General features: G+C 42.5%; 1 protein-coding gene across 3 annotated transcripts in view; it reads right to left on the reverse strand.

Moving 5' to 3' along the window:
- Window positions 1-1,147: 1,147 nt before the first annotated feature.
- LOC309807490 (uncharacterized protein) overlaps window positions 1,148-13,081 on the reverse strand; it is a 42,215-nt gene continuing 30,281 nt past the window's right edge. Inside the window, exons 6-7 of one of the 3 annotated variants that reach the window (XM_082627181.1) lie at window positions 6,865-7,008; window positions 5,860-6,508 (exon numbers count right to left, since the gene is read on the reverse strand). In XM_082627181.1, the coding sequence (XP_082483307.1) occupies window positions 6,336-6,508; window positions 6,865-7,000 (309 nt within the window). In that variant the 5' untranslated portion in view covers window positions 7,001-7,008 and the 3' untranslated portion in view covers window positions 5,860-6,335. Of the gene's footprint in view, window positions 1,265-5,859; window positions 6,509-6,864; window positions 7,009-13,081 lie in introns of those variants that run through there. The other 2 variants (XR_014294585.1, XR_014294586.1) reach the window with 2 other exon arrangements.

Raw genomic sequence — 13,081 nt, forward strand, 5'->3', positions numbered from 1 at the left:
CCATTTTGTTTTTTGGTTTTATTGAGATATAACTTGCATACCATACAATTCACTCGTTTAAAAATGTACAATTCAGGACTTCACTGGTGGCCAGTGCAGGGGACACAGGTTCAAGCCCTGGTCCGGGAAGATCCCACATGCCGCGGAGCAACTAAGCCTGTGCGCCACAACTACTGAGCCTGCGCTCTAGAGCCCGAGAGCCACAACTGCTGAGCCCGCGTGCCACAACTACTGAAGCCCGCGTGCCTAGAGCATGTGCTCCGCGACAGGAGGAGCCACCGCAATGAGAAGCCCGTGCACTGAAACGAAGAGTAGCCCCCGCTCTCTGCAACTAGGGAAAGCCTGCGCACAGCAACAGAGACCCAACACAGACAGAAATAAATAAATTTATGAAAAAAAAATTTACAATTTAGTGGTTTTTGGTATATTCACAGAGTGATGCAACCATCATCATGTACCTGTTACCTCATATCCCACATCAACATACTCCAAATTGTCTTGACTACAGACCCCATGGAGGTAACATAATATGCGTTAAATAGATGTTTATCAGCACACTCCTTTCCTGTATAACTCTCTTCTAAGATTTCCAGCACAATCAATCTACCCCGATTTCCAATTGTGCAATGTTATTGTGGATTCTAAATTAAAATAAATATTCAAAACTTAAAAACAAAGAGCAATGGTGATAGAGAGGTTGAAGAAGAGAGAATGGAAGAGCTAAAAGAGAAGGAAGGTGAAAAGAGAGGAAGAGAGGAAAGAAATGTCTATCAGTTAAAAAAATGGGTGGGAGTTGTGGAGAACTGGCATGAGTTGTGTGGGCAATGAGACTAGACAAAAACAGGAGAAGAGACTTCCCCAAGGTCAATGTACCAGAGACAGTGATACATGAGGAACATCTAACGGGTTAAAAATAAATCCCTCCTCCCCTTCTTCAGCTTGTGATCTATTTGCCCACCCCATCTGTGCCACGATCTCCCTTCTGATTAATAAGACATGGACTAAAAGCCAGAATCAGCTCTGTTCATGTTTAATAGAAAGAAACACCAGCAATAAAGACATAGACTGAATAAGCAGTGAGCATATCTTAAGGGAAACTCCTCATGCAGGGTAAATGATGATTCTGAAGGGAGTGAACAGAGATAAGATTCAATGAGGAGGCAGTTTGTTTGGACACCTCATCCTCATCCTAAGGCATCCTCATCCTGAATGACTCAGTGGGGTCATTGCAGAAATCAAAGTGGTTCAGTGTATGCCCAGCATGCTGAAAAAAACAGAATTTATTTCATAATTGGAGCAGTTTTTCTCACAGCTGTTCATCTCATCCACCGTGCAAGAGAAAATCAGACCCAAAGTGTCACAATGAGAGCCAGGCCATCAGCCATAGAAAACTATTGTAAGGTGGGCAACATCCAATCTCCCCTAGGACTGGACTTAAAGAAGGAATATTCTACAAAGGTTACATGCCCCATAAAAGGAGTCCTGCTTTAAGTCCTTAGGAAGTCACATCCTATGAAAGACCCAGTGTCCAAGATACTGTCCTGTCAGAGAGACCCATCCTTGCTGGTGGAATAGATTGGCCTCTCCCTCAAAACCATTTGCATAACAAGCACTTTCTGGAAAGTGGGCTGACCACTGGATGAAGAGTGGTGGGCAACAAAGAATTTCTTTTTCTCTAGGATATTTCAGTATATTGGGGGAATTTTAGACTGTTAGGATACTGTGTATTTAATAACAGGGAAATTAGAAGAACTGAAGGTGAGCTTGGGCTCTTAGGAGACCCACGGTGAGACCGAACCCAGGATGGGGGAACAAATTCCCACTGAGGCAAAACTGCAACATTAGGTGCCTGATCAGGGTCACCCCATACCCAGGACTTAGCGCCTCACTTCCTCTTCTTTAAAAGGAAGTGTATTCAGACTTTAAAGTGTATTCTTCTTTAAAAGGAAGTGTATTCCCAGTGTATTCAGACACCATGCCATATAAGAAACTGATTTGAGTACTGGGGAGAAAGTTGGATTCTCCCATCTCTAAAAATTAAGATCCCGTACTCCATTTATGACACTCTCAAGACTAAACCATGGAAATAACCTAAGTGTGTACACACACACACACACAAAGGGATATTATTCAGACATAAAAAATGAGGAAATCCTGCCAATCTGTTGTGACAACATGGATGGATCTCCAGCGCATTATCCTACGTGAAATAAGTAAGACAAAGACAAATGCTGTATGATCTCACTTATTTTGAAATCAAAATAAACAAACAAACTCATAGAAAAAGAGATCAGATTTGTGGTTACCAGAGGTGGGGGTGGGGGAGGGGATGGGATGAAGGTGGTCCAAGGTACAAACTTCCACTTATAAGTTAAATAAGTACTAGGGATGTAATGTACAACACGACAATTACAGTTAATGCTGTATGATATATAAGAAAGATTTTTTTTTAATGTTTTAATTAAGACTATTTTTTAAAAGCAGTTTTAGATTCATAGCAAAACAGAGGGAGGTTTAGAGGTTTCCTTTATACCTCCTACCACCAAAATGCATAGCCTCCTCCATCATCAATGTTCCCCACTAGAATGGTACATTTGTTACAGCTGGTGAACCTACACTGACACATCATAATCACCCAAAGACCAGAGTTTACAGTATAGTTCACTCTTGGTGTTGCGTATTTTATGGTTTGGACAAATGTATAATTATGTGTGTCCATCTTGTGAGAGATTTTTCACAGCAGTGTTGATCAAAGACATTCTCAGAATGTTCTCATGGATGGGCTGACAGTCTTTTTTTTTTTTTTTCAGCTCTTCCGATGCATTCTGTGCAGATAACTAGATAACGCACATAACAGAAATCAGACAGCCTACACTGGAACACACCACCCACAACTCATGTCCTGAAAGCACTCATTTTCCTTCACCAGATAAACAGTTCTGAAAAATTAACCCCTTCCTGGGCTCTAAGAGCCCTCGGCAGATGCCAAATAGTGAGTGAAGTGAGGCTATGAGGAGGTCCCAGAAGGCTGCTTCTGAGAGCATTTACATCAGCTCAGAGGTTTTAAAAGGCTAACAGGCATAGAGAAAGTAAAAATAAAGGGTCTTTTTGATCCCCAGTTTTTTAGGGACAGGAAGCAGACTGAGACAGCTGGGAACATGGGCCTTTTCTTTTGGAGAAGGAAGGGTGATTCAGAGAACTGAGAGCCCAGAGGGCAGAGCTAAGATCCACAGAGAATCATTCCCAGTTGCAGGACTGACTACACATGAGAGGCTGGACTTCAGAATTGTCAGGGACCAGTGACTGCTACGTACCTCACATTATCTCCTTTTGAATGGAAGTGTTTATTACAGTTATTCTCTCTCTATCTTACGCTTTTATGTTAAGTGTGTGGAGAGCAGGTACTTGACTCTTTAGTTTGCAAGACCCAAAGAAACACACCCGAGAAGACTCGTCCACCCCAGGACCTGACTTAGATCACAAGATTCTGGATTTTAATTTGATATTGCAATGGAATGGGATCGAGGACCTAAGTAGACATTTCTCCAAAGAAGACATACAGATGGCCAACAGTACATGAACATGTGCTTAATATCACTAACCATCAGGGAAATGCAAATCAAAACCTCTGATATATTACCTTATACCTGTTAGTATAGCTATTGTGAACAAAAGCAAAAGATAACCAGTGTTGGTGAGGATGTGAAGAAAAGGAACTCTGGTACATGTTGATGGGAATGTAAACTGGCACATCCACTATGGAAAGCAGTATGGAGGTTCCATAAAAAAATTAAAAATAGAACTATCACATGAGCCAGGAATCCCACTTCTTCAATGACATTTTAGGACAATAACTATAGCAGTAAGGTACTACCTTACCCTATCTCCTTATCCTCCTTTAAGCAAGTCTCTATACATCTCTTCCAGAAACAGGGTCAAAGTACTTCCCTCTCTGTTCAGTGGCTTCCTCAAATATCAGACATTCAGAATCATGGGAGTGAGGAATTAACTCTTTCCTGGTTTTATAAATTAGTCTTACTGTCTGATCTGGTGATGTCCTCAAACCTGGTGCTCAGTTTATTTGTTTGTTTGTTTAGAATAATAAAAGTAAAAAGAGCAGACTCAGAGTTTCTGACCATGCACTTGAGAGTCAGAAGGGTGAATCAGATGGGTGGTTAAAAGTGGTATAGGTTGAGGGGCAAAGCACCTCACCAACAGGACAACCAGACTTTCCCCTCAGTGTCATTTATTTACTTAACTCCCTTTCTCTGTTCTTCATTCTCTCTTCTTTATTTTTTAATCTTCATTTGTCTCCCTGGCTCTCCCTCCCCAACTCTCTTATCTATTCTAAATAATTGTCTAAATGTGGAAATCCAGCACATCTGGAAGGGGAGGGGAGCTGGAAGCATATTTGATAAATTCTGCTAATGAACCTAGGAGAATTCTACATAGCACTGAACTAACTGATTAGCACACCCATTTAAAATCTATTATGCTTTTCTCCATCCACACTGTAAATGCAGTAAATATTTGGTAAAGGATGATGGGTCAGGGAATAGAATTGGAATCCTTATAGTATAGCAATTAATAATGCAGACTGTCTTCAAACATCAGAATTTAAATCCCAGTTATAGCACATATTAGTTCTATGAGCTTAGACAAAGTACTTTAAGTCTATGCTTCCATTTTCTCATGTGTAAAATGGAATAATGACAGTATTTATCTCATTGAGCTGTGATGATTTTTTGAATGATGCAATACATGTAGAGTGTTTAGAAGAGTGTTTGACAATTAGCAGTTGCTTAAAGAACATTTGTTATTCTTATTTGGGAAGGCAAATTACTTTTTATTTTCTACATGATTTAGAACACAAACACAATAAAAATTAATTATAAATCTATGTTATTGGACACACAATATATAAAGATGTAATTTGTGACTTTAGTAACATAAAGGGGTAAAACTGTATATGAGTAGAGGTTTTGTATGCTAATGAAGTTAAGTTCATGTCAATTCAAATTAAATAATTATAACTGTAGGATGTTAAATATAATTTCTATGGTAACCAAAGAAAATATCTGTAGAATATACAGAAAAGGAAATTTAAAAGAGAAAAGTGTTCACTGCAAAAAAATCAACAAAATGCAAAAGCAGATAGTAATGGAGGAAATGAGAGATAAAAAAAAGCTATAAGACATACAAAAAACCAATATCAAAATGGCAGAGGTAGGCCCTTCCTTGTCAGTAATTACTTTAGATATAAATGGATTAAACTCTCTAATCAAAAGGCAGAGATTGGCAGAATGAATTTTAAAAAACCGTTATCCATCCATATGCCGTGTACAAGAGACTCACTTTATATCTAAAGACACAAACTCAAAGGATGAAAAAAGATATTCCATGCAAATTGTTGCCAAAGGAGACCTAGGGTGCCTATACCAATAACAAAATGACCTAAGTTACAAGAAATAAAGAATGACATTATATGTTGATAAAAGGGCCAATTCATTAAGAAGCTATAACAATTATAAACATATATGCGACAAACAACAGAAACCAAAATATATATAGCAAACTTTGACAGAATTGAAAGAAGAAATAGACATTCTACCTCAACACTTTACCTTCAATAATGGTAGAAAAACCATATAGAAGATCAATAAGGAATTAGAGGATTTAAGCCAACACTATAAACCAATTAGATATAACAGACATATACAAAATGTATATGCCAACAGTAGGATATACATTCCTCTCAAGTGACATGGAATATTCTCCAAGATAGATCATATGTTAGGCCCCCATGGAAAGCCTCCCTGTTCTGAGGACCTTTCCAGGCCTAGAGTGTCAGGAGCCTGATGGGATTTAGGATCCTGGACATTTGAGAAGTAAAATGACTTGGAGACTTTTGCCAGGTCATGCTTTACCCAGTATCCCTTCCTTCTTATCTAGTCCACTGTGGAAACAGCCCATGAGTTCCCCCAAATATAGTCTTGTCATTCATTAGAGTTTTTATTGTAATGCATTCAGTGCCCCCAGGTGTCCCAGTGCAGCCTCCCCCACTTTCCCACTCCCTAGACTTGGAGTTTGGCTCCCAGCCAGAAAAGCAGAACCAGAAAACCAGGCCTGGTTGTCTAACTTGGGCCCAGACAGCATTTCAAAGTTGCACTACATTTCTTTTTCATCCATAGTTTATTTCTCTTGGGCCTCTTGGCTCTCAGGAGGCAATGTGGGTGGTGGTTGAGCGTGAAAGTATTTCTGGATCTTGATGTTTTTTTAAAGAATGATGAGCAGAATGCAGTCAAGAGGAAGTCCCTGAACATTAGCTGAATATCTCAAGCTAAATCCTCTGATGCGATGGAATTGAATGGAACCTCATCCTTTACGGATAAGCTATTGCAGTAGCTTGTATTACAACAGAAGAACACGTTTTTCTCCCACTTGGTGATGTGTATATACTCCACACATCTTCTTGGGCAGCCCAGGATAGAATATCGGTAGATATATTCTGAAGAGGGTAGGGGAATAACAGAGGTCCAAGTTAGACTTGGGATGTGACAAGGAATGTTTTCAAGTGAGCAGCCCTTCCCTTCCCTCCTGTCCCCTTAGGCAAAGCCTGGACTTGAAGACCCTTCCACAAAAAGGGCAGTCTCCTTCCAGGGAAACTTGATTCTGCTCTCAACACCCACATACATTTACAACAAAGGAGCTGTAACAGATATACTCTACTAGGGATTCAGTCACTGAATATCAGAAATGGAAAGGAATTTGGAGATCATCCATTAAAACCCAATCATTGTACAGGTGAGAAGCTGTAACTCAGTCAATTTCCCCTCTCTCTCCATTCTCCTGCCGTCATCTCACCTCCGGTGAAATGTTGAGAATATACTTCTTTGGTCTGGCATGAAAAATCAGGATATCTGGAGTGACAGGAACCTAAATTCTTTCTGCAGTTCTTGCCAACAAATTCGTCGCAGGAGGTGCAAGAAATAAATTTCATTGTAGGATCTGGACAATATGGGAGAACCATGGGATGAGAACAAGGGATGCCAGGTAGTTAAGGGGAAGAGAGAAGGGCTGCTGCTTCTGGTGTTGGGACTGAGGCCAGAACCCTAGACTTTCCAGGCCTTCCTCCTCAGCCTCTGAGGATCCTCCCTGAAGAGCCCGCGTCTACCAAGGAATCCATTTTAGGAGTCACATGGTTACCAGGAAGCCCTCTCCCTTCTTTCTTTTCAGGCTCAGCCTGCAGCTGTGGTTTCCAAAGGGGCACTGAATGGGCATTTCATTGCCGGTAGGGCTGGGCAAGTTTAGCTGAGAGAGCAGACCCAGCATCTAATGGGGGAAAAGAAGGAGAAGGATCTCCATTCTGACACCTCTTACTAAGACCTGGGTCTTAGTTGATCGGTCTACCTTGCCCAGCTATAGATGCCCCCGTGATTCTTTATCATCCCTTCCCCTCACACCTTTCCTAGAGTTAGAGTTTGGAGAGCTACTGGACAGCAGCAACAGCAGGGTCTTCAGGAAGAGTTTTCATTATGGGGAAGGGAATTTGCAGCAGCCAAGGGCTCAGGGGCCTGGTTCCAGCAAACACTGTCTCTGTAGCTCCTGTTCCTCCTGATCAGGACTTTCTAGGACAGTACTCCCTGACCCCATCACCCTGCCCTCTTTGCCTTACCGCCATTGTACTCACCCTCTGTGGAAGACCAGCACAGAACCACGAGGGCTCCAGGGAGCAGGAGGAACAGGAGCCAGTCCATATAAATTGAGGAAAGGACAATGAAGCAGCCAATCAAGCTCCAGGAAGGGCTCAGAAATGGGGCGCCAGACAGGGTGTGGAATGGAGATGAAACTGTGGTTCCCTCTCTAGTCTCCTGTTTTGTGAGTTATGTCCTGGGCTGTAAAGGGTACAGTTCATTTACCTGTATCGGGAGGCCCTGGCTGTAAGATAGTGGGTGTTCTGCTTCCTCTCCCCATTCCACAGCCAACGCAGGGCCTTGACCAAGGAATTTACATAGGAAAGAGGTAACCTTACTCAAGGTAGTAACAACCTCATCCCAGAGAAGACAGAGGATCTAAGTAAAACAGAGATGGAAGCCACCTTCAGATTCCACATTTTCTCTGTTTGTTCAGCTTACTGTGTGTAATGCCACCAACTACCCCACTGAGCCCTGGTATTAGGCTTTGCTTCACAGGCATATAAGCGCATGGAACACTCACGTGTTGTATTGGATTCCTTGATTTAGCCAAATCACATAACACTGGGCTGGTAAAAGGAGCGACCATTCAGGTGAAGGTAAGGAACTGACTCACCTCAGATTTTTGGAATGTCTTATAAGAATGGAGTTGGAGCCTACAAATTCAGTTATCACTAAAAAAACATGTCCAGCACAAGGAACCTAGCAAAGCCAATTTGATCAAAATCCTCTCTATGTCCCATTGTCTTTGAATGACCCAGCAAACATTTGTTTCTCAAACATTAACTCTTTTTATCCTCCTGTGAATTATCTTACTTCCCCTTGAAGCCTCAGACCCCCTATCTCCTTCTCCTTAGTCCGGAATAGATGACAGATATATAGTTAGGTAGATAGATGGATAGATAGATAGAAAGATAGAGAGAGAGATAGAGAGGTAGATCAACTTGCCTTATTGTCTTTGGAATTTTTCATACTTATGTGGATTCCCCATGTGCACAGAATAAATTTTATTTTCATCTGTTAATCTGCCTTATGTAATTTTAATTGCCCACCAAAAGGACTAAGAGGAGAAAGACGGGAAATTTCCCCTCACCTACAAGACTAAAATCTATTCGGAAGAAGAATCGGTCACCATTAACTAGATTGAGAGAACAACGATTTTTGGAGGGGGGTACAGTGTAAGTAATTGTAGGACTTGGCTAAGCAGAATCAAGAAAAATGGCATTCTTTATTGAGGGGAAGGCACATGCAAAGTTCTAGAGATTGGAAGCTATGTCACAGATTGGTTCCTTTTCTTGTGATGTCTTTATCTGGTTTTGGTAGCAGAGTAATACTGGCTGCATAAAAGAGTTAGGAAAATTAACTTCTCTTCAATTTTCTGGAAGACTCTTCATAGAACTGATATTATTCCTTCCTGAAATGTTTGATAGAGTTCACCCTGAAGCCATCTGGGTTTTCCTTATGAGAAGGTTTTTAACTACAAAGTCAATATTGTTAATAGATAAAAGTATATTTCTTTTTTGGCTATGCCCTGCAGCATGTGGGATCTTAGTTCCCCAACCAGGGATCGAGCCTGCGCCCCCTGCAGTCGAAGTGTGGAGTCTTAACCACTGGACTGCCAGGGAAGTCCCAAAAGTGTATTTATTTCTTCTTAAGTGTCCTTCGGTAGTTGGAGTCCTTAGGAAGTGCCCATGGTCTGACATAATAAGCACCATATGAGTGTGCTTATGTGAGGACTTAAGATAAAATTGTGGACAAAAAATGTTGCCTGCCATTCCAGTAAACAAAAAATGTTTGCCTGCCATCAAGCCATCAGCCACTGCAGCCACAGTGCACCCTGAAAGGAATTCAGGATGGGGAAAAACAGGGTACTGGCCCTAGATAGTTAAGATGCATATCTAAGGAATAATTTCAATGAGCAGACTCTTGCATCTTCCTATATATAGAAAAGCACTTAAATCATTCATCTGAGATGTTTGTTTTGTGTGATTACCAGTAATCTTTTGATGTTCAACTACATGTTCGTTTGTCTGTTTGTTTTTTCAGCAAAAACTCCCATATATCCTGGCTCCTCCCTTACCTCTTTGGAACAGTTCTTCAGAGCTAACTGAGAGGCTGTCTCTTGGGCTATACTCCTCAATAAGGTCTCCAAATAAAACATAACTTGCAACTTTTAGGTTGTGCATTTTTCTTCAGTTGACAAAATGTTTGCAGTGTTTACAACAGAGCAGGTGCTTAGAAAATTATAGTCATCATAATTGCTATCTTCTTAAGAGAAAAAGAACAGTCTTAGACTAAGACAAAAAAAATTCTCTAGAATGGGGATCAAGATCGCAGAGTAGGAGGACATGGAGCTGACCACCTTCCACAAACACATCAAAAATACATGTGGAACAATTCTCACGGAAATCAAACTGGAAACTGGCAGAACATCTCCTATACAACCAAAGCTGCAAGAAAGATCTTCACATAACTGGGTAGGATGGGGGTGGGGAGGGCGGGGAGGCATCAGGACAGGACCTCTGCCCCTGGGAGGAATCTATAAAGGAGAGAAGGTCCACACAGGCACACCCTCGCCCTGTGGGGGGGCCCCCTTGTCTGCTGGGAAATCTTCTGGGACAAATCGAGGGGCTCGAGGGACTGGACTCTGCTCGTGAGAATTGAGTGCATGCTGGCTTACTAGCAATCAGGGCAGAGAGATGTAACCTAGCAGGACCCTATGGGGCCTTCCTGGGACAGGCCTTCCCCCATACCCTCTGCTTCAGCTCCTCTCTGAAGTACCTAGGTATTTGATGCACATTTCTTGACTTGTTTTACAGATGTGAAAACCCCCCACCAAATGGAAGATGTTAACTATTGATGTTAACATGATACTTGATGACCATGAGCACATAGCCCCAGGCCTCCTGGAGCCTAAAGACTGATAATCTTAACCCCTGTGACACCACCCTGTTCCCTCACCATCAGCCAATCAGAGATTTGTTCAGGAGCTGATCACCTGCCCTGTGACCACCACTCCCTCACCTGGCCTTTAAAACTGCTTTGCCAAAACCCTTCAGGGAGCTTGGGCTTTTTTTAGGGCATGAGCCACCTGTCTCCTTGCATGGCTTTGCAATAAACCTTTCTCTGCTCCAAACTCAGTTTGTTTGGCCTCAGTCTGCATCAGGAACACGAACTTGCACTAACAGAGAGAAGGGCAGTGGCAGCCACCAGCTCCTTGCACTCCCAATCTGGAGCTCACACTGGGCATTCTGGACGGTGCCACAAATTCATGCAACAGCTAAGCGCTGAGTCTCCGCAGACAGGCCCCAGGAGAGGATGGGATCTAGCTGCATGGAGACAGCCTGGAGGGCCTGGGATGTGGTCCCAGCCGAACCTTGGAGCCCACTGTCAGTGCGCACAATGGGGGTGGATCCCACCAAGCAGGACTTTGTTGGCAAGCACATCAGGTGGTGCCCCAGAAATGTATAGCAGCTGGTCGCTGAGTCTCCGGCGGACAGGCTCTGGGCAGGAGGACACAAGGGTTTGTTTCCTGTGTTGATTAAAAAATAATGCACAACCTAAAAGTTGAGAGTTACGTTTTATTTGGAGGACACACTGAGGACTTCAAGCCCAGGAGGCAGCATCTCAAGTAAGCCTGAGAAAACTGCTCCGAGGAGGCAAAGGGGGAGCAGGATATATAGGGGTTTGGCAACAAAGGGCAGGTAGTAGGAACAAAAGATTATTGTTAGTAAAAGAAAACTAGATATTTCAAGTTAAGGAATTTAGCCCTTTTCTATGTATGGGAAGATGCAAGAGTCTGGGCTCACTGAAATCATTCCTTTGATGTGCACCTCAGCTATCTGGGGCCAGTATCCTGTGCTTTCATATCCTGAGTTTCCTCAGGGCTCACCGTGGGGAGTGGCTGCAGTCTGATGGCAGGTATTCTTTCCTTCCTGAGTTCCCACCAGCAATCGCTGATGACTGTGACATCCTTTGTTTACTGATATGGAGGAAATATTCCATTTCTCACCTGACAGGAGAACTCTGGCTCCGACCACACCACACCACAGCTTGGAGCCAGATCTGGGGTGCACAGGTCCTGGGAGAGGGCCTCAGAGGCAGCCCAGGTCCCAGGCGGCAGCAAGACCACCTGGATTCCTGCAGCCACCATGCCCTGGTCCCCAGCCCAGCCCACTCCACACCACAGTCTGGCACTAGGTCTGGGACTAACACAATGGAGAAAGGGATGAGACTGGGCTGCTTCTGGGCAGAACCACAGATGCATGCACAGGTGACACGTAGGTCTGCTGTGACCACACAGGCCTCACTTGCTTCAGAGGTCACCTCCTTTGGGTCAGGGCACATACTCAAGGGCAGCAGAACCTGACTGAACCCAATCCTCCTGGCTTCTACTCCAACAACTGCGGAGCAGACCCCGTCCCTGTCTGGGCTGTGACAGCCATGAAGCAAGGAGGAGTCCCCATCCAACATCCAGTGCAGGCTCTGGACACCAATCACACCCCCTATCAAGGGGATAACAGCCAGCACACTCTGAGGAAAGACGTGGCTGGCAACCATACCAAAACTAGCCCGCACAACAAAAATATTGGGCTCACACAGTCTACATGGGATGCTCCCACATAAAACACTCTGTCAAGACCACATTAGATAACTGTTTCTCCTAAATTCATAGAGACAGAGATAGTTAAGTAAAATGAAATAGCAGAGGAACTACTCCCAACTAAAGAACAAGAAAAATCCCCGATTTCTTACCAGTCTACTGGACCCCAAGTTCAAAAAGGAGGTAAGAAAAACTCCAAGATATTGATGCTAGACTGTTTTCTCCTTGAGGCTTCATTATACTCATTTTACAGGTTTGGAAATGGAGGCTAGAAAAGGTTAAGTAATTTGTCACGGTCAAAATGTTAGGGACCAGGAGTGAGATTTCAACTTGGATCTGTCACCAAAGCCCATACAGCTTTTTTTTTTTTTTTAATTTCAGCTTTATAAAGGTATAAGTGACAAATAGAGGGCTCAAATAAATAAAACCTGATGAAAGGGGAGAAACTGCAACAGATACCACAGAAAAATAAAGCATCATAAGAGACTGCTATGAACAATTATACACCAACAAATTGAACAACCTGGAAAAAAATGGATAAATTCCTAAAAATAGACAATCTTTCAAGACTGAGTCAAGAAGAAATAGAAAATCTGAAAAGACTGATTACTAATCATGAAATTGAATCAGTAATAAAACAAACATTTAATATACAAATGTCCAAGAACAGATGGCTTCACAGGTAAACTCTACCAAACATTAAAAAAAAATACTTATCCATCTCAAACTATTTCAAAAATTGAAGAGGAAATAATGTTTCCAAACTCATTCTACGAGACCAGCA

The sequence above is a fragment of the Mesoplodon mirus genome (genome assembly GCF_964341445.2).
Source record: "Mesoplodon mirus genome assembly, chromosome: 7".
Classification (NCBI taxonomy): domain Eukaryota; kingdom Metazoa; phylum Chordata; class Mammalia; order Artiodactyla; family Ziphiidae; genus Mesoplodon; species Mesoplodon mirus.